Raw genomic sequence first — 19682 nt, forward strand, 5'->3', positions numbered from 1 at the left:
ACTTAAATAATAGTAAAATATAAAAAATAGTAAATAAATATTTTAAGAATAAGAATATAATAAAATCGCGTTAGTATTTAATAAGTCTAAATCTATATAAACTATTAAAAATAATTTTAAAAAAATAAAATAATATAAATACGATAGCGAAATCTATAGTTAAAAAAAACTCTTAACTTTCTTTAAATATTAAATAATTACTTCTAAAAAAAAGAAAATAAAAAAGAAAATTATTAAATATATTATATATACTTATTATACTTATTATAAATTTTAATTATTATTATAATTATTCTAATATCTTTCTAATATTATAGTTAATATTTATATATAATATTTTATATATTATATCGAAGATAATAAATTCTATAAATAATTAAATTTATTAGATATAGTTTTAATTTTAGATTTTATTAAGAATATTAATATAAAGCGTAATAAGTAACTTAATATAAAGAAAGAAGATAAAAATATAATTATCGATATATAATTAAATATTATTAATTAAAAAATTAAACGATTTAAAAACTTTTAACTTCTTTTAAAGAATATAAATTTTTAAATAATATTAATAGATAAGATATAAATATAAAAAATCGAAATATTTATTAATATTTTTTTATTATAATAACGAGTATAGTAAATTATAATTAAATCTAATAGAAAGAAGATTAAATATCTAGAAATTTTCGAAGATATAATAAACTCTTAAAAGAATATTTATTCTTATTATATAAGAGTCTTATATAATTTATAAAAATTTTCTTAAAAAAGAATCATTAAAATAATATTTATTAATATAAATTTTTCTCTATATTAATTTTAATTTTAATATTCTAATTTATATTTAAATAGACTTATTATTTATATACTAATCTTATTTATATCGAACTTACTTATAAAAAATCTTAAGTTATAAAATTTAAAAAAGTTTATTATCTTTTCTTTTTATATATATTTTTTATTAAAATAAAACGCGTAGTTTTTAGAAATTATATAATATAGATATTTAAGAATAAAAAAGAATAAATATTATTATTAAAATTAATTAGATAGTAATTTAAAAATTATAATATAATAAGATATAAATTTATATTTAATAAAGTAAGCGAAAAGATATAAAAGACTTTTAAGCTTATTAATATTAAATTAATATATAAAAATATCGCTAATATATTTAAGTAATCTAAATATTTTTATAAAAATATAAATTATCTAGATTTAAAATCTTAATAAATTAATTATATAATTCTAATTCTAGATTAAAAATAAGAATATAAGTATTTTTCGCTATTATAATTATTTTTAAATAATAATAATTATAAAGATAATTAGAATTCTCTATCGCTATAAAAATATATATTATAATTTATAATTCTTTATATAATAGATTCTTTTCTTAGTTAGATTATATTTAAAAATTTTAAATAATAAAATATTATTTAATACGCGACTAGATATTTATATAAAAATAAAATATAAATTTTAATTTAATTAATAAACTTAATAAAAAAATAGAAAGTAAGCTTTTAAATAGATTAAATAAAATATAATAGATAAGTAATAAATAACTTCTAAGTCTAGTTATTATTCTAATAAACTTATATTTTAATAATATTATATAAGAAAAATACGCGAGCGTAATTTAGAGAAAGTTTAGAGTTTCGCTCTTCGCGTAAATTATTATATATATAAATAAAGATAAAAGCTTAGATTATAAGAATATAGATAATATTAAAATTAAATAAGATATAAGTATTAAGAATAATTCTATTATACGTATTAATAATTAAATAAATTTTATCTTTTAAACTATTTAAAAGCGCGATATAAAATTTAATAATAAGCTTTATTATAATTTAAATATAATAATATTAATACGTTAATTAATAAATATTAAGCTATTATAAAAATTTTAAAATATTAAATATAATTATACTTAGAAGATAAAATTATAAATCTTTATTAATATATAATTAATTTAATATATAATAATAAAAAGTTTACTACGAAAGCTATACTATCTAAATTAATACTTTAATCTTAATAATTACTCTTATTATTATACGAGTAATATAAAATTATCTCTTATTTAAGTATATTTAATTCTTAATTCTAATTACTATTATAAATATTATTAATCTATTCTAAAATCATTAAATCTACTTTTATATACTTTCTATATCTTATTCTTTTTTTAATTAAATAGTAATTAAATTTTAAATTAAAATAAATACTTAGAAGAGAAAAGTTTATAAATACTTAATTATATAATTTTATTTCTTTTATACTTTTTATAACTATTAGAGTAATTAATAATACGTAATTATATCTTATAATTATATCTATAATAATTAATTAATTTAATAATTAAATTATATAAAGATAAGTCTATTCTCGTTTTTAGTTTAAATAATTTAATTAAAATAATTATAAGATTTAAATTCTTTTTCTATAATATAACTCGCTTTTTATATATTATATAAAGATAAATATCTATTTAAATAGAAATTATTAGAGCTAATTATAAAGTATAATAATAAAAGATTTACTCTTAAATTAACGAATTAGAAAAACTTCTATTATCTTATATAATACTTTAAAAGCGAATCTTTAAATATAATAGCGCTTTAATAAATTTTAATTAAGTATAATTTAATAAATTAGATATTAAAAAAAAAGCTTTAAAATTATAAAATTAATTAATTTTTAATAATAATAAATCTCGCGTAAAGCTTAAGCTATAACTTATATTAATTATATATAATAAATATAATAATAATTAAAAGAATATACTATTTAATTTTTATTAATATTTTAATATTATTAAAATAAAAGTAATATTTATTAAAATAATAGTAATAATAATTAAAGTAGCGATAATATTTAATAAAGTCTTTATTTTAATATTATATTCTAGCACTTTAAAATAGTATTAGCTTTTTTAAAGAGCTATTAATAATAGATTAAGTATATATAAATTAAGCTTTTCGCGTAATCTATCTACGTATTAATTTAAAGTTATTAAAAAATAAAAAATAAATATATAACTTAATAACTACGTTATATTTTTAATATTATTATAATAATATTAAATTACTTAAATAAAAGTCTAATATATAAAGAAAATAGTTTAATAATAAAAAGAATTAATATAAAAAAGAAAGTCTTAGAAAAAAGAAAAGAGAAAGAAAAGCTTAAATATCTATCGCGTATATTAAATTTTTAAATTACTTTATATTATTTAGCTTAAATTAAATATTAATAAAATATTTTCTCTTTAATTTTAAAGATTTAAGCTTAAGTAAATTATATTTATTAAATACTATTATCTAATATAATCTTAACTACTTTTATAATAATTATAATTATTATTATAATTTATATAAATTAAAAGATAAAAGATTTAAAAGAGTAAGCTAGTAAATAGTTATTTTTATCTAATTTAGCTAATACTAAACTATTATAATTTATTAAAATTTTCGCGTATTTTATTCTTACTTTCTTATCTTTAAGTCTTATTATTTTTATAAAAATAATTATTCTTTAAATCGAATTCTATAATAATATATTTAAAATAATATATAATATATATTCTCTTTATTTCTAATATCGATACTTATTAAAATTAACGCACTTTTTAATAAAATAAGCTTTAATTAAAATTAAGAATAGCTTAATATTCGTAGATATTTATATAAGCCCTTTAATTCTTTTATATATATTTATTAATTTATTTTTTTATAATAATTAAAGTAAAAGAGATTAAGTTTAATAATTTATTATAATAAATATTAAATATTAATAATAATAGCGATATTAAAGAATCTTAATATAAATTAATTAAATAGCGATTAAGCTTTTAATTAAAATAAAAAGTAAAGAATAAACTTAGTTAAAATAAAAATATTAAGAGATTATAATAGCGAATAAATATATTTACGTCTAAGAAGAAATTAATTAAAAAAATAAAGAAAGTTAATATTTTAATTATTAACTACGCTATAATTATTAAAAAGTATAAAATTAAATATATTAATATATTATTATTATAATAGAAATAAGCTTTTAAATAAATTAGATAAAATATAATAGATAAATAATAAATATTTTTTAATTCTAATTATTATTCTAGTAAATTTATATTTTAATAATATTCTATAAAAAAAGTACGTAAGCGTAATTACGAAGAAGTCTAAAATTTCGCTTATCGCGCGAATTATCGTATATATAAATAAAGATAAAAGCTCGAATTAAAAGAAAATAGATAATATCGAAGTTAAATAAAATATAAATATTAAGAATAATTCTACTATACGCGCTAATAATTAAGTAGATCTTATTTTTTAAACTACTTAAGAGTATAATATAAAACTTAATAATAAACGCTATTATAGCTTAGATATAATAATATTAACGCGCTAATTAATAAGTATTAAGCTATTATAAAAATCTTAAAATATTAAACGCGATTATATTTAAAAGATAAAATTATAAATCTTTATTTATATATAATTAATTTAGCGTATAATAATAAAAAGCTTATTATAAAAGCTACGCTATTTAAATTAATATTTTAATCTTAATTATTATTATCGCTATTATATAAGTAATATAAAACTATTTTTTATTTCGAGTATATCTAATTCTTAATTCTAATTATTATTATAAATATCGTTAATTTATTTTAGAATTATTAAATATACTTTTATATACTTTCTATATTTAATCTTTTTTTTATATATCGCGAGAAGATAGCTTAAAGAAATATAACTTATTATATTAAGCTATAATACTTTTAAAAGAATATTAAGAAATATATTAACTTTTCTAAATTAACGATTTAATAAAAAAACTATAATTATAATATATATAATTTTATATTAGATAGCGATATTAAAAATATATAATAGATATATAAAATTATCGTCGATAGCTTTAATTATAAAGTATTAACGAATTTCGCGTAATTAATATTAGAAGAAGATAAGTTTTTCTTATTATTAATAGATATAGCTCGCTTTCTTTTATATATATAAAATAATAAAATATAATTATATTTAATTTTATATCTTATTAATTTAGCGTAGTTATTAATTAGAATAATAATTAGAATAACTACTTCTAAATATAAAAATCTTAATCGAGATATTCTATATATATATTATTTTATAATATAATATTATAAATATATTATATCGTAAGATATCCCGTTAAAATTTTATATTATATTAGATATAAGATGATATAAATCTTAATAACTTATACTATATTAGAGTATAATATAATAAATTAATATTCTATATTATCTTATATCTTTTCGACTAATAAACTATTAATTATTCTTCTTTTATTATTTTATTAATTTTATTAATTTAATTAATATAAATATAATCGTCTTCGATACTCTTTATTTAAAGATTACTTAACGTCTAAGATATATATACTTCTTTTACTTATCTCTTAAAGTCTCTATTAATATCTTTAAGTTATCTCTTGATAAATTTATTACTATTAATAATTAAGATTAGTAGCTTAATAGCTATTTACTATTATTTATAAACGTATTAGAAGATTCTTAAAAAGAGCTTAAATAAATATATTCTTTTTTATATATTTCTTTTAAGTTAATAATAATATCTTTTAATCTAATAATATTATCTTTTAAGATATATCTTTCTTCTTTATCTATTCTTTATTACTCTATTTTAAAACCTCTTAATATATATTAAATTCTAAATATCGTTAAAAAGAAGCTTTTAAAAATATATTAATTATATTAAACGCGTTCGAAATCGAATAATAATTCTTTTATTTATTTATATAATTATTCTTTTTTTTTTTTTTATTAATTCTATTAATTTTATTTAATATAAATATATTTACTCTTAATACTTTTATATTTAATTAAATAAGAGATAAATCTATAATAAACGAATACGAAGAATATTATAAAGAATATTACGAAGATAGTTATTAGTAGTAGTAATATAATAAGTCTACTCTTTATAATCTTATATTAATTTACTTAATTAATATAAGAGAAGTTATTATAATAGATAAATATAAAGAATATTACGAAGAAATTAAGCGATAATAAAATTCTTAATATTAAGAATACGACTTAACTCTCTAAGATTTTATATTATATACTCTTTATAATTTTATATTAAATTATTATTTAATAAGTAAAGAATATTACTATAACTTAATTTATTATTTCTATTATATTAATATAATATATTATTATAATAACGTTATAAGAGAAGAATTTACTACGATAATTATAGTTAATTAAGTCTCTATAGAAGAAATATTAAATAATATATATTTAAATAAATTAAAATCGTTCGATATCTTACTTTAATAGCTATTTTATTATTCGAAAGATTTTACTATAATAGAAGATAATATGAAATTTATACTACTAATTAATATATTATCTTTATTTCTTTTCGATATTTTAATACTTCTTATTATAAGAATATAGTCTTTCTCTATTTTTTATAAGTAATTATTATAAATTAATTCTTTATACTCGATATATCTTTCTAGATAAATCTTAGCGCGTCTCTCTTTATATATATATATTTATATATTATATAGATTAAATTAATTTTTTAATAGTAGAAGTAGATTAAAAACGTATAGTAAGCGATTAAAGTTCGATTTAACTTAGAATTAAAGCTAAAAGTTAATTTAACTTAAAAAAATTTAACTTTATAAATTTAACTTATAGACCTTTACTTATAGAAAATAAAAAAGTTATTTTAAAATTAAATAATATATATCTATTTTTTAATTAGAGCTATCGCGCGAACTTTAATAAGCGATATTTAAATTTCTTATACTTTAATAATTATAAGATCGAATTTCGAAATTTTATTATTATTAAAAAGCGTAAACTTCGGGCTATAATTTTAAAAAAAAATCTTAAAATTTTAATAGAAAATAGTAAAGTTATTAAAAGGTTAAAAGTAGAGAAAGAGATTTTTAATAATTACGAACGCTAATTTATTTACTCGCGATATCTAATTAAAAAGCGTAGATCTAATAAATTAATAATTAACTATATATATAAATTTAAAATTTTCTAATTTAGCTTTATCTTATTCTTTTATATATATTAATAAATAAAAAATAAAATTTAGGCGAGCTTTAATAAGATTAATACTTATATATTAAAAATAGTTTATAAATCTCTAAATATACTTAATTATAATATTATTAGCTATTATCGAAGCTCTCTATTATATTCTTATAGCTTCTTAATTTTAATATTAACTTACTTTAAATATTATTAAATTTTATTCTATTAATTTACTATCTTATTCTTTTTAATTTTAAAATTAATATACTATTTAATTACGTCTTAAAATTAATCTTATTAATAGCGAAGATTATAAAGTATAATAAGAAATTAATTAAATTTCTTATCGATTTAATAGCGTAATTAATTAATATTAACGATTTATTAAAAGTTTATAATATTTTTAATATTTTTTACTATATTATTAAATAATAAGAATTATTAATAATTAAATATTTAAATAAAAAGATTACTAACTCGATTTATCTTACTTAATTATATATTTAAAATTTATAATAATTTTAAAATAAAAAGAAGAGAATTTCGTTATTTCTTTTAAGTTTTTAATATTATAAATTTAAATAAAGAAGAGAAAAGAAAAATTTCTTATAATATCTTTTATAAGGCTTTATTATAAATTCGAAAAATAATATTATATTTTACGAAGATTTTTTTTCTTAATTTATAGATTATTTAAACTATTATAAAAATTATAAATAATTTAAATATTATTCTTTTAAATACTTTTACTTCGCTTAGAAAATTAATTATATAATTATTAAGTTAAATAGTAATTTATTTAAATTTACTAGCTATATAAATAAATTAATTTAATAATTACTTTAATTCTCTAATTAATTATAGAATTATTATATTATTTTAATAGATATTTTTTATAATATATTATCTATATAGTAGATTTATTTAAAAATATAATAACTTAATTTTATATCTTATTAAAGCTTCTATTAATAGATTTCTTAAATTTATCTATTAATTTAAATATAGTAAGTAAGATAATCTAGTTATAATATTAAAATCGATATAAATATAATATTAATATAGACGAGTAAAGATTTATAAATTAAATTTATAATTTTTTTTTTAAATTAGAGCTATCGAGTAAATTTAATAAGCGATCTTTAATAAGCGATATTTAAATTCCTTACGCTTTAATAATTATAAGACTAAATTTAGAAATTCTTTTTTTTCTAAAAGCCTATATTTTATTCTATAATTTAAAATAAAAATCTTAAAATTTTAATAGAAAATAAAATCTTATTTTAAAATTAAATAATATATATCTAATTAAGACTATTCGACTATCGAGCGAACTTTAATAAGCGATATTTAAATTTCTTACGCTTTAATTATTATAAGACTAACTTTTAAAACTCTTAAAAATTCGAGAAGCCTATATCTTGTTCTATAATTTAAAAAAAAATCTCAAAATTTTAATAAAAATAAAAAAGTTATTCTATATATAAATAATATATATCTATTTTTTTAATAAGAGAGGCGCTAAAGGGCGAGATTTTAATAATTACGAACGCTAATTTATTTATTCGCGATAAGTTAGTCGATCTAGTTAAAAAGCGTAGTAAACTCGAATTTATAATTAGCTATATATATAAATTTAAGATTTTTAAACTTAATTCTATCTTATTCTATTATATATATTAATATAATAAATAATAAAATTAGATATCGAATAATTATATAAATAAAATTAGAAGATATTAAATAGTAATAAATATCTCTATTAAGATACGCTAGACTCTAATAGACTATAGAATTAAATAATATATTAAGAAAGATATAGAATAGGCTCGTAATATCGAGAACGAAGCGAAATAGTTTCGAAATTTATTAAAATTATTACTACTCGACTATCTAAGCTTATATTAAAGAATATTCTTAATAAAATAAAGAAGTTTTTAATAAGCGATATTTAAATTCTTTATTTTAAAATATTTATAAAATTAAATTTAATAATTCTTTTTTTATTTAAAAGTCTATTTTAACTTAAAGAGACTAAGTAATCTTAATACGTCTAAGAAACTAAGGCAAGGAGCGCGGCTGATGTTTCATGGAATAGGCATCTGAAGCTCGCATTGAAAATGCTCACAGCAGATCATACTAGCCATCGCAACATTGTTTGGATGTCAGTCATTCAGTGGCCCGAGGAGCTAGTTATGAAACACTCGAGGAAACGCTATTCTCGTGGGTTTCAAATTAGATAAGAGTTCTACTCTAGCGCCCCTACCTAGGCGGAGACAATGAATGTGACAAGAAAGCTGGGAGAAGTGTTACGAGTTCGTGTCAGGAAGGGTGGGAAGTACTTCAGAGTCAGAATTACGAGAAGACACGGCGAGTTACATGTAATTTTCCCAGTGAAGTTACATACTATCTTGCTGACATCAGAGGCGTCAGTCTCAAGCTCCATGTACGGTCAGAGGCTATAATTTTCACAGACTACGTGCCTCTGATCGAGTGAAACCATTGGAAGCTATGCTTTAATGAGGGCGAGCTACACTATAGCTGAAGGCTTGATTAAAAAGCCTGCGAGGAGGGTAACCGCCTGGCGTTGCCTTGATCAGCGGGAAAGTATAACTGATTGATAGGTAATGGAAGGTTGTTGAAATAATAGCAACATGCTAAGCCGCACAATTCAGCGGTAGTATGAACCGATTACGGGTGCGTACTGCGTAGCGTCCTCTTGCAATTACTTAAAGGTGGCCACGTTCGCTCCTGTAGCCAGCAAATCCATTTCACCGACTTCTGATCTATCGGTCCATCACAAGTCTCACTCATATATATATAAGTTTAACTTAACGCTCTAAGCTAGTAATTACTATATCTACGTTCTCTCGTAACGTTAAGAAGGTGATTGTTGGGGCCCGCACCATCCCCATTGCCGTGGTCGAGTATATTTAAGGCAACGGCTGGAAACGCCAAATCGACGCCATCGATATGACTCTTCTTCGGGAAACAGTAGTCAAAGTGGCAACTGCGGTTTCAGGATCCAGTCTGGGGCTAACAAAGAATGAGAAAGATCGTACTGACAAAGTCGTTGTACAGTATGCCGTGCACTAGAGCAATCGTCTATGATATGGGTGTTAACGCTTCACAGTTCCATGCCACATCCGAGTCCAGAAGATCCTCGAGTCCACTCCACAATTACCGGCGAAGATGAAAGCGGAAAAGAAGTGTTCAGGAAACATGTTGCTTATGATCCAAGCAAGGAAGCTGTAAGTGTTTTTGTCCCCTAGACGACCCTGACACCCAGCTTATCTTGAGCAGTCTTCCAGTGGCTCACAGTAGGATGGATACAGCCGTGAAGAACCAAGTGATTGCTTGCTAGTAAACTTGATCGATATCAACATATGTCGCAATAAGGCGGTGTCTCCAGCAGCTGAGGAGCTTTGTACGAAAGGAATTTGTATTTATATTTACTTGGTGTTCGCCATCATTTATCTTCTAGTCGAATGAGTTAATCTAGCGAAGATAAGGATGCTGTAGCGCCTCCACTGCGCTTGGCCTCTTCGTATGGTCCAGAACAAGCAAGAACTCGATGAAGTCAAGAAGCTCTGGAGACACCTTGGGAGCAGAGAGCTTCTCGAGCTCTTCACGAAGGGTACCAACACTCATGAATGGTCTCTCCGAAGAATCATCCTGATGCTTGAAAGAGCTTGTTTCGAGATACTCCGCCAACGCGAACTCCTCTTCGTATTTCGGATCGACCGGCGGTTCCATCGACCCAACAAGTCGTCGTATCTTGGCTATACACCAGGCTTCGGTCAGATCTTGAACGATCTTATCGTGGGGACCGAAGATAGCTGAGTGCGACAGCCAATGCGTAAGCTTTACTGTTAGCAAACGGCCGTGACAAAACAGAAGCTGTGCCAGACCGTAACCCCAAATGACCACACGTCCGAAGAATGCCAGACACCTAAGCCTCTCCACACCTCGGGGGCACGGCACTCAAGGCTCTGAAGACGCATTACGTCATACCCATCTCCGAACACTAGACAACTCAGCAAAGCTCGCAAATAGATTATAGGGACCCACTGTTTCCTAAGTCTCCTACTTTCACGACAGGAGAAGGACCGTCGAAATCAGAAAGGAAAATATTGTTTGGATTGATATCTGATTAATCAGCAGCTGCCGGGGAAGGGAAAAGACCGGTTGCCACGCACCTGTGTGGATTGCGTCGTACTGTGTCTTCAGAAGAGCGAGTGCCGACAGTACTGATCTAGCTATGACTTTGGGAAGGATTGAGTCTTGACGATATCTTTCAGACGACACCTGCCACAAGTCATACTCCATCCACTCGAAGACCATACCGGGCGGGGCTGTGGCCATCTCATCTGCCTGCGCTGTGTCATCACTCGAGTAGGGTTCAAGTATGTCCCAATGACTGCGGATATATGGGCTCGAGCGTATTCCAGGAATGAGGTAGTTGTTTCGCTCTCGCCTCAAGGCTTTCTTGGTGGACCCCACTGCTGTTTTGACCACCGCACTTGAGATCCATGAGCTGCCATATTGAAAGTTACAACAAAAGGTCTAACATACAAATCTGCTTTGATGATAGAACTCTCCAGCACTTGTGCTTTATACACCGTTGGCGCATGGAGTGCATTGAGGAGGCGATAAGTGGCATTACGTCCTCGTAGAACTTGTCCTGTGCTCAATACCATTGGGTCAGGCATCACCAGAACATACTGGTATGCGTTCTTGGTTGGGCTATTGTAACAGTGTCAATGCATGTTGTCAAAGCGTGCCGCTGCTCGATTGAGCACGATTTCACGGAGGTATGCATCCTAGACATGCCAAGACTCTTGGCACTCTTGGCACTCTTGGCAAGTTTGCCGTGAAGACCATTCTCTAGCCCTAAACGTTGGCTCAACTTCTGACACCCCTTCTGCGACGGTACATCTGATGTATTCAACACGATCGACATGATCGAATCTCTGCCTCCAAAAGTGATAGCCTAGCTTCGGTTGGAGCGGGAACCTTCCATCTAAAACCCTTGGCCTTGACATGGTGCAAGATCAGCAGCAGGTGTCGATACACGAGATCAATGAGCTACAAGCATCAATGGACTCTCGGTCTCAAACCCAACTTCAATGTACACACTGATCTCCCGCGGGTTTGAGCTAGCATATCGGAGCCCATTCAACTCAGGTTCACTCATGATTGTTGCAGGGTAGGACGCTTTGAAATCGATCATTCGTCATCGACTGCAATCACATCTACGAGCAATATCAGCACGATGAGATCCCTATTTACATCCCGCAGTTCTCACGCTGGACGCGAAAAGCTTGTCCGACCTACCCATACGTGTAGCTGGGTACCGCGGAAAGCCTGATCAGACACTGGAGAAGGTAGCAAAGACTCCGAATCGGATCTGCGATATCTGATAAGATGAAACCCCGTTCACGACGCGACAGCTGACTTTATCTGCTCAGAACTTCATCGCTCAGCACAAATTCATGTGACTGTTTAAAAGTAGATCTAAATCGACAAGGCATTGAGCTACTACAAAAACTTCACATAGCCACTCCCCTTCACAAAGGTCGCTAACCAAGGACCCTGCGTCTCACTTTCAGCCAGATTCACATAGAACTCCCCATGTGCGCTTCCATCAACTGCTCCTCCAACTGGTGATCCCTCAGACGTCCGCTCGTCAGCATAGTAGAATCTGTTTATTCACCGTCAGCAAGAGCCAGCAGGGAGAACGAGATCAAGACGTCATGTCACCTATAGCCTTTATCTTTGTACGCCAGTGAAGCCGAGGAGATTATGTGCGCCGTAGCGGATTTTCCTATGCCCAAACTGAGGAGCGACAAGATCGGAGCGATGTTGAGCCTGTTACCCGTGTAGATGAAGGTGCGTGAGGCACTTGGGGGTAGCTTTTCAAAGGATAGAACTGCTTCATGGGCAGCAGCCAGGACGCTGAGAGTATTGACGTTGAGGTCACGGCTGAGGACGGGGATAGAGACCGAGAGTGGATCTTGTGGTGGGTTCGGAGTGGCCATTGCAGCTACACCATGATAACCGAATCAGATCAGCCCCAGGGTACAGTGGATCCGTGTAACCGCCGTTGTTCTTATTGCAAAGCGCTGACTCACCATTATAGACCACCACGCTAGGCAGACCGAGAAGATCTTGTACTTTCGCAAAGATGCCAGCGACGGACCCAGGGTCTGCGAGATCGCCTTGGAGGTGAAGGTCTCCGTCATCGGTCGTCTCCTGAGCTCGAGAAGTCCTCGACGTTAAAGCGACACGGTACCCTTTTGCTGCAAAGGAGCGAGCGACATGGGCACCAATGTTGGCACCTGCGCCAAGTATAAGGACGACTGGTGAAGCTGCTGCTTTGGACATTGTTTTCGAGGCTCGAGGGGATAGATGGTTCCAGTATGCAGTAAAAGACTGTGTTGTTCAAAATGCAGGGAAACCAAGGCGCTGCCATTGCCATATATGCATGTAGTCTTGCTGAAGTCTTTGAAATCAAGTTCAGCAGCTTACGCGACCTCTTTTTCCGACAATGCGATGGTGACTAAATATCCCAGATGCTGACGCCGAGGCCGCGAAAGGGCGTACTGCTAGTTCACTACAAGGTAGACTGATTAATATTTCATACTCCATCTTACAAATCCAAACCCCTACACCAAAGTCCGGGGTATAAATTAGTAATTCGCCCGGCCGCAAAAGTCTCTTGCAGGTGCGGCGCTCTTTCCGCAAAAGACAACCGCTAGCAGGATCACTTAATATATGCTAGGGCGCGGGCTTCCCAGTAGTGAAAAGCTTGCCGAGTATTGATTTTTAACTATATTTAATTCTTAGAAAGACCCTCTAAAACCCCTCGAACCCTTCGAAAACTTTTTTCAAGACTCTTCGAGAGTTTATATCGAAGAGACTATTAAAGTAAGCTCGAAATTTAATTATTTTAATAATATTTAATTAATTTCGAGTTTACTTTAATAATCTCTTCGATATAAACTTTTAAAAAGCTCTTAAAGAGCTTTAAAGAATTTAAGAGATTTTAAAAAATTTAACTTTAAAAATCGAGAGAGAGATATTATAATTTATTAAGAATCGAGAGAGATATTATAATTTATTTAATATACTTAAAAAGAGATTCTCTAAAATTTCTCTAACTCTTTAAGAGCTCTTATCGAAGAGACTCTTCTTATAAACTTAATAATTTAAGTAAAAATCTTAATTTTTAATATATCTTTATAAATACTTTATTAATTTCATTTTTTCTATATTATTTAAAAGCGTATAATTAACTCTATAACTCTACGTATTTAATTTATTATTATATTTTTAATAAAAGAAAAGAAATTAAAAAAAATAGATTTAAGAATTTTAAAGCTCTTTATACTCGTATATACCCGCGTTTAGATCGAAAATAAAGAAATAAAATATATTTTAGACTGAAAATAGTAAAATCCGATAATTTAATTGATTACTAGCCTCTTAGCGTAGAAGTTATTTGATTTCAACTCTTAACATTGAGAAAGCAAGCTTTCCAATTATTGCTTCGTCATTAGCTTACATGTACTGTGACAGCACGTTGGCCTGAAAGGTTATAGTTCCGTATCCGCGACAGATTACATGCTCCATGGATGTACTGTAGTAACGCCAGAAAAGACTAGGCTTTGCATACCAGCTATGGCGCAGCGAGACAAGGGGATATTGGAGACGCGGTCGGGTACATTAGACAATTGTTATTGATGTCGGCACCTGCTTGTACGCCTCGTGGCTTAGCGATCGCTCTGTACAAGGCTTATGAAAAGTGATGCAACCCATAGTATTCGAAACCACTGGGCTCAAATCGCCTTACCTGCTACTAGTATATCACGTGTGATTCCCTCATCTGGGTCACCTAAAGCTTAGAAATGTATTCGTCCTGTCGGGCTGACGATAAACCGAAAAGATCGGTCAATTATCTCGCGGCCTGAGTCAATTCTATCAAAGAATTCTAGATACTCATACAGCACATGAAGACCAACTAATTGTCAAGGCTCAAGGGGGGTTTCTAAATTTCGATCCAGACCAAGTAGCGAACTCCCGCCGTCCAGACATCCCACCAAGAGGCCTCGGTCACCGGCAGATTACGTGACGGATTGACTGAGGTGTAACACAGCCTTTTTCGAGATGAGCAAAGGGGACAACCAAAGGAATGGAACATTCCCATCATCACTCAAGAAACGAATGAGCAGCGGTCTGTGATAGATTTCTGAAGTCAGCCACACTCCTCCAGCATTGAGTTCACTCCTTGGTCCGTAGATTTGGAGATAACGATGACTTTTGCAGAGGCTGCCGGAAAGCCAACTGCGTAAATCTGCGCGTGTTGTCAGTGTGCGCCACCAGCTCAGGAAGGCGATCCCAAAGTCGATTGGCAAGATGGGCACATCTATTCCTAACATGTCGATGTCGATGATCTCCAAAACAAGCTCGTAACACGTCTCTGATGCCTGCTTACTCCCCAACATCTACACAACCAAAGTTTTGGACAATGGACACGGCTTGCCTTTGATGCTAGTATTAACTGTTGGCGGAAAGAGTCCCCCAAAAAAAAAAAAAAAAAAATTTTTTAAAAAAAAAAAATTTTAAAAAAAAAAAAAAAAAAAAAAAAAAAAAAAAAAAAACCCAACGAAAACAAAGAATGAACACGGCTTGAATTCTTTAACAACTACTACTTTTATAATCTATAATTTTTACAATCTTTTTCATAATACTAAATAATTAGTTTTAGAATTTTAAAAGATTTTAATTTTCTATCGTAAGAAATAGTATGAATTGAAAATATACGCTTTACGTTGAAAAGTTACCTCCGCTTCTATAATCGCCAAGCTTATCTAAAAATCTTAAGATTTAATAGATTTTTATTTTACTATATAGCAGATAATAAGAACATTTAAAAATTAAACTTCTTGATCTTTATTATATCTTCTTATAGTTATAAAGTTTTTAGAAAATTAAATTTATCATTGTGCCTTATTCCGAAGTTTGATTTTTCGGTTTTCGGGGGGGGGTTTGGGGGAATTTTTTTTTTTTAAAAAAAAAAAAAAAAATTAGCTCAGTTAAGCTTAGCGCTCATGCGATCGAGAATTCTCCCTTCAGCATATGGTACTTTCCACCAAATTTTAGCACCTGTCATTGTGCTTGGAGCGTCAGTCTCTCAATGCGTGCTCGCAATCAAGCAAAGTGATGGTCACATTCAAATGCATCCTCTCACGAGCTCTGCAGCCAGTGTGTTGTATTTTCAAAGCTGCAATACCCAGACCGCGCCTCTCTACACGCAATTCCCTTTCCAGAAGCGAAATTGATCCAGGAGCCTACAACGGTCTTGCAAGCCGGGAGCCGGTCAATCGTCGAAGGCATCGGCTGTAGCGATCAAGGATGGTGATCAAGAAGCTGCGAAATTGTGGCCGAAGAACCAAACACGTCATACTAGGATCAGTCGCAACCCAGCCGGGGGGTAGAGAAGGAAGAGGCACAGGCTTTTAGATGCCTTGCTTGTAGTTTGTGGCCATGAATGACTCATCCTGGCTTTGGGAGACTGTTGCTAGACCCTCCTTCTGTCTAACGAAGAGTTGAAAGCGCCACCAAGGCGGTAGCTGGGGGGAGTCGTCGCATCCAGCTGTTAGAAGCAAAGAGGCTCGACGCATTCCAATTCGAGGAGATATCGCTGGAGCCCCCTAGGTAGATAATTCCATTCCCGAATGGTTCAAGCTGGATGGGGTTGGCGCAAGAATGTTTCGGGAAACGTGTGCTTGCATTGCATACAGCTGCACCACTTTGCTGCAGCTGATCGCACCACATTTTCCGCTGATCATTTCCACCGTAAGCTACTCAACAAAGCCTTCTAGCCAACCCAAGGTACCTACTCTGCAACGCGTGGAAAAGGAGCAAGTCAGATACCCACAGAGTGTGGGTAACCATCAGAAAATTTAGGAGAATCTGTTTGGAAACAAATGGCGAGTACCAATGACCCTGTCCGACTTATTATTATTGATGTTTTGCTGATCTATTCTTGCCCGCCTTGGTGAAGCTTGTTATCCTGAAACCGGGAGGATGTGCGGTAACAGTAGCTGCATGGCTAGACGTCCAGTAAGCCGAACTCGGTTAAAGGATCCACAACCATTCGGCGGCTTGCAATCTCTAAGTTGCAACGTACAGTACCACGAGCCCACGCTGATAGCGGCGTAGCTATGCTGTACCATCCTCTTACTCAGCTGTATTTCAGCTTTCTCTTCTCTTATCTTTGTACAATAATGCACTCAGCTAGTCTCTCATTTTGCGTTCCCGCCTCTACCAGCGACAACTCTCTCCTTCGCGTGTGCAAGTACTCCCATGCCGAACCACTTGTCCAAAATACTTCCATCTCAATGCAATCATGTCCACTGACACTCCTCCCCCTGGCCTTGACCTATACGCGGATCAGCGCGGCCGAGTTATCGGAAGCTGCGCGGCGATCATCTCGCTCACCTTCATCTTCGTCTTTCTGCGCCTCCTATCTCGAAAGCTCTCAAGAGCCGGATTCTGGGTAAGATTTCGAATATTCGACTTTCGCAATGTATGCAAAAGGCCAATGCTGACAGGTTCTTCCTTATCAGTGGGACGATCTTTTGACCGTCGTGGCCCTTGTAAGTAAATACTTGAGGATCGCCTTTCTGCTACAAGCAATGCTGATAAGCTAGATTTTCTCAACGGTATGCTGCATCATATGGTTGATAGGTACGTTTGAGCTTTGTGGATGCAGATAGACGCAGACTGGCTTATCTAATTTGAAGAGATCCCCAATGGATTTGGAAGACACATCTACATTTTTGGTCCAGTCCTTAGTATCGAGAAGGGAAAGCTGTTCTTGAAAGGTCTCTTTGTCTTCGAGATCTTCTTTCACACCGCAACGACCCTCGCGAAGTTTGCCATGTAAATGCTCCTTTCCAAGTTCGAACTTAGTTCCCAAAGCTGATCAGTCAACGGCAACCATCAGACTAGCATTCTACTACCGCATCTTCCCAATCCTTCAGTTCAGACGCCTGTTACTCTGGGTTGCAGTGCTTTCCGTGGTCTACATGGTCTCGATCGATCTCACCATTATATTTCAATGGTACGTCGCGCTGGATCTCTGGTGCCACCATTCAAGCTAACAGATATAGTCATCCCGTTCACTACGCCTGGGATCGAGTCGATCCAAGCATTAAAGGTCACTGCTACAATGTTGATGACTTCTTTATTGGCAGCGGCTCAGCCAACGTCGGTCTCAACTTTTTGATCTTCATACTTGTACGGCCCTGTTGTGTTTCGCCCTGGTGGACGATGACTAGTAACACTTCGGCAGCCGATACCACTTTTGTGGCGCCTGCGCACCAGCGTCAAGCAACAGATTGTTTTGACCGTTCTCTTCACCTTAGCTGGCTTGTACGTCTCAGCACAGGACTGGCTTTCTGATTGGCAGCTGACTGTTGACTTAGTGTCGTCTTGGTCAGCATCATCTGGGTGGTTGTTCTCTCCAGACTTGAAGAGGCCGATGTCACGTGTAAACGTACTCTTTAGCTTTGTCTCATTTATCCATAACTGACTGAATATGTAGGGAACTACGTTGACACAGCTATATGGTCCGCATTGGAACCTAACATAGCCGTGATTTGTGCCTGTATCCCCAGTCTTCGACCTCTAGTGAGCGTAGCTAGCCAAGGTTTCGCGAATGCTCCCTTGGTAAGAAGTACACTGCACTCGGCTGGTGGTACATCGTCGAGGCGAATGTGGGAAGGTGGGAAAGGAAAGTCAAGTGATGGCACATTCAGTCAACTTGACGAACGGGATGATCTGAGGCCACTTGGCCACGATGTGTCGGTTCGAGGTGGTAGAGTCAATGACACTCAGCCAGACGTTGAAGTTATGGAACTGCCTCAGACCGGTATCAACGTAAGAACGGAGGTCATTCTGAGTACCAGTGACAGACTGCATTACAATGATAGGCTCTTTTGAATATAATACGGGATTGATCAAGCTACAAGGAGCTTCTAGTCTTAGGAGTCCTATAAGGCGCTCCACTTCCTAGCTAGCCGCTTTTAAAACATCCAAGACCTTTCAATCCAAGTCGCAACAACGATGCATACGATACAGGGCATCAGCATCGACGGCATGAAAGCTTATCCACCAATCAGTAAACACGGCAGCAGTGCCGCATACAGAGTATGGCCCAGTGCATCAATTAAAACGCTGTGCACTGCGCTTTGCAAGCAACTTTAGTGATCTATGTCAAGACCTCCGTGGATGGCAAGTTCTTCGGCCTCAGCACCAAATCCTTCTCCTAGCGGCAACACTATCCCCTGCGGATGTTCTGGAGTCCCTGACAGGAGCCTGTGTTGCTGGTGGAGTGCGAGGCATAGCCGATCAGATTGAATATCATGACTCTTTACTTTGCGCATAGAATTGGAGGGTGAAGCCGCGGACAAGCTCAACTTTGCAAGTCGAAGCTCGCGTTTCTTGTTCATGGAAGACGTGCAACTGTATCAAAATGATTGATGATGTGCCGGAGCTGGAGGGAGTGCGGGGCACAGCACTG

At 30.8% G+C, this 19682-nt stretch overlaps 4 protein-coding genes across 4 annotated transcripts; 2 read left to right on the plus strand and 2 right to left on the minus strand.

Moving 5' to 3' along the window:
* Positions 1-10063: 10063 nt before the first annotated feature.
* HO173_008105 (uncharacterized protein) lies at positions 10064-10431 on the plus strand (the record flags this gene model as incomplete). The annotated part of the gene is made up of 3 exons (XM_037310005.1): positions 10064-10170; positions 10224-10341; positions 10402-10431. 3 exons carry the CDS (start codon positions 10064-10066, stop codon positions 10429-10431), a joined length of 255 nt encoding a protein of 84 aa, XP_037162965.1.
* Positions 10432-10588: 157 nt separating this feature from the next.
* Positions 10589-12053, minus strand: HO173_008106 (uncharacterized protein; the record flags this gene model as incomplete). Its single annotated transcript, XM_037310006.1, has 6 exons — positions 10589-10954; positions 11002-11117; positions 11162-11239; positions 11290-11612; positions 11666-11836; positions 11893-12053. The coding sequence occupies 6 exons, from the start codon at positions 12051-12053 to the stop codon at positions 10589-10591; spliced, it is 1215 nt and encodes a 404-aa protein (XP_037162966.1).
* A 578-nt stretch (positions 12054-12631) lies between these two features.
* HO173_008107 (uncharacterized protein) lies at positions 12632-13477 on the minus strand (the record flags this gene model as incomplete). Its single annotated transcript, XM_037310007.1, has 3 exons — positions 12632-12794; positions 12854-13136; positions 13225-13477. The coding sequence occupies 3 exons, from the start codon at positions 13475-13477 to the stop codon at positions 12632-12634; spliced, it is 699 nt and encodes a 232-aa protein (XP_037162967.1).
* Positions 13478-17504: 4027 nt separating this feature from the next.
* Positions 17505-19102, plus strand: HO173_008108 (uncharacterized protein; the record flags this gene model as incomplete). The annotated part of the gene is made up of 9 exons (XM_037310008.1): positions 17505-17654; positions 17725-17754; positions 17809-17845; positions 17902-18040; positions 18105-18221; positions 18271-18397; positions 18453-18532; positions 18586-18650; positions 18705-19102. The coding sequence occupies 9 exons, from the start codon at positions 17505-17507 to the stop codon at positions 19100-19102; spliced, it is 1143 nt and encodes a 380-aa protein (XP_037162968.1).
* Positions 19103-19682: the final 580 nt, after the last annotated feature.

The sequence above is a fragment of the Letharia columbiana genome (assembly GCF_014066305.1).
Source record: "Letharia columbiana isolate WasteWater2 chromosome Unknown Sc0000028_s0, whole genome shotgun sequence".
Lineage (NCBI taxonomy): Eukaryota > Fungi > Ascomycota > Lecanoromycetes > Lecanorales > Parmeliaceae > Letharia > Letharia columbiana.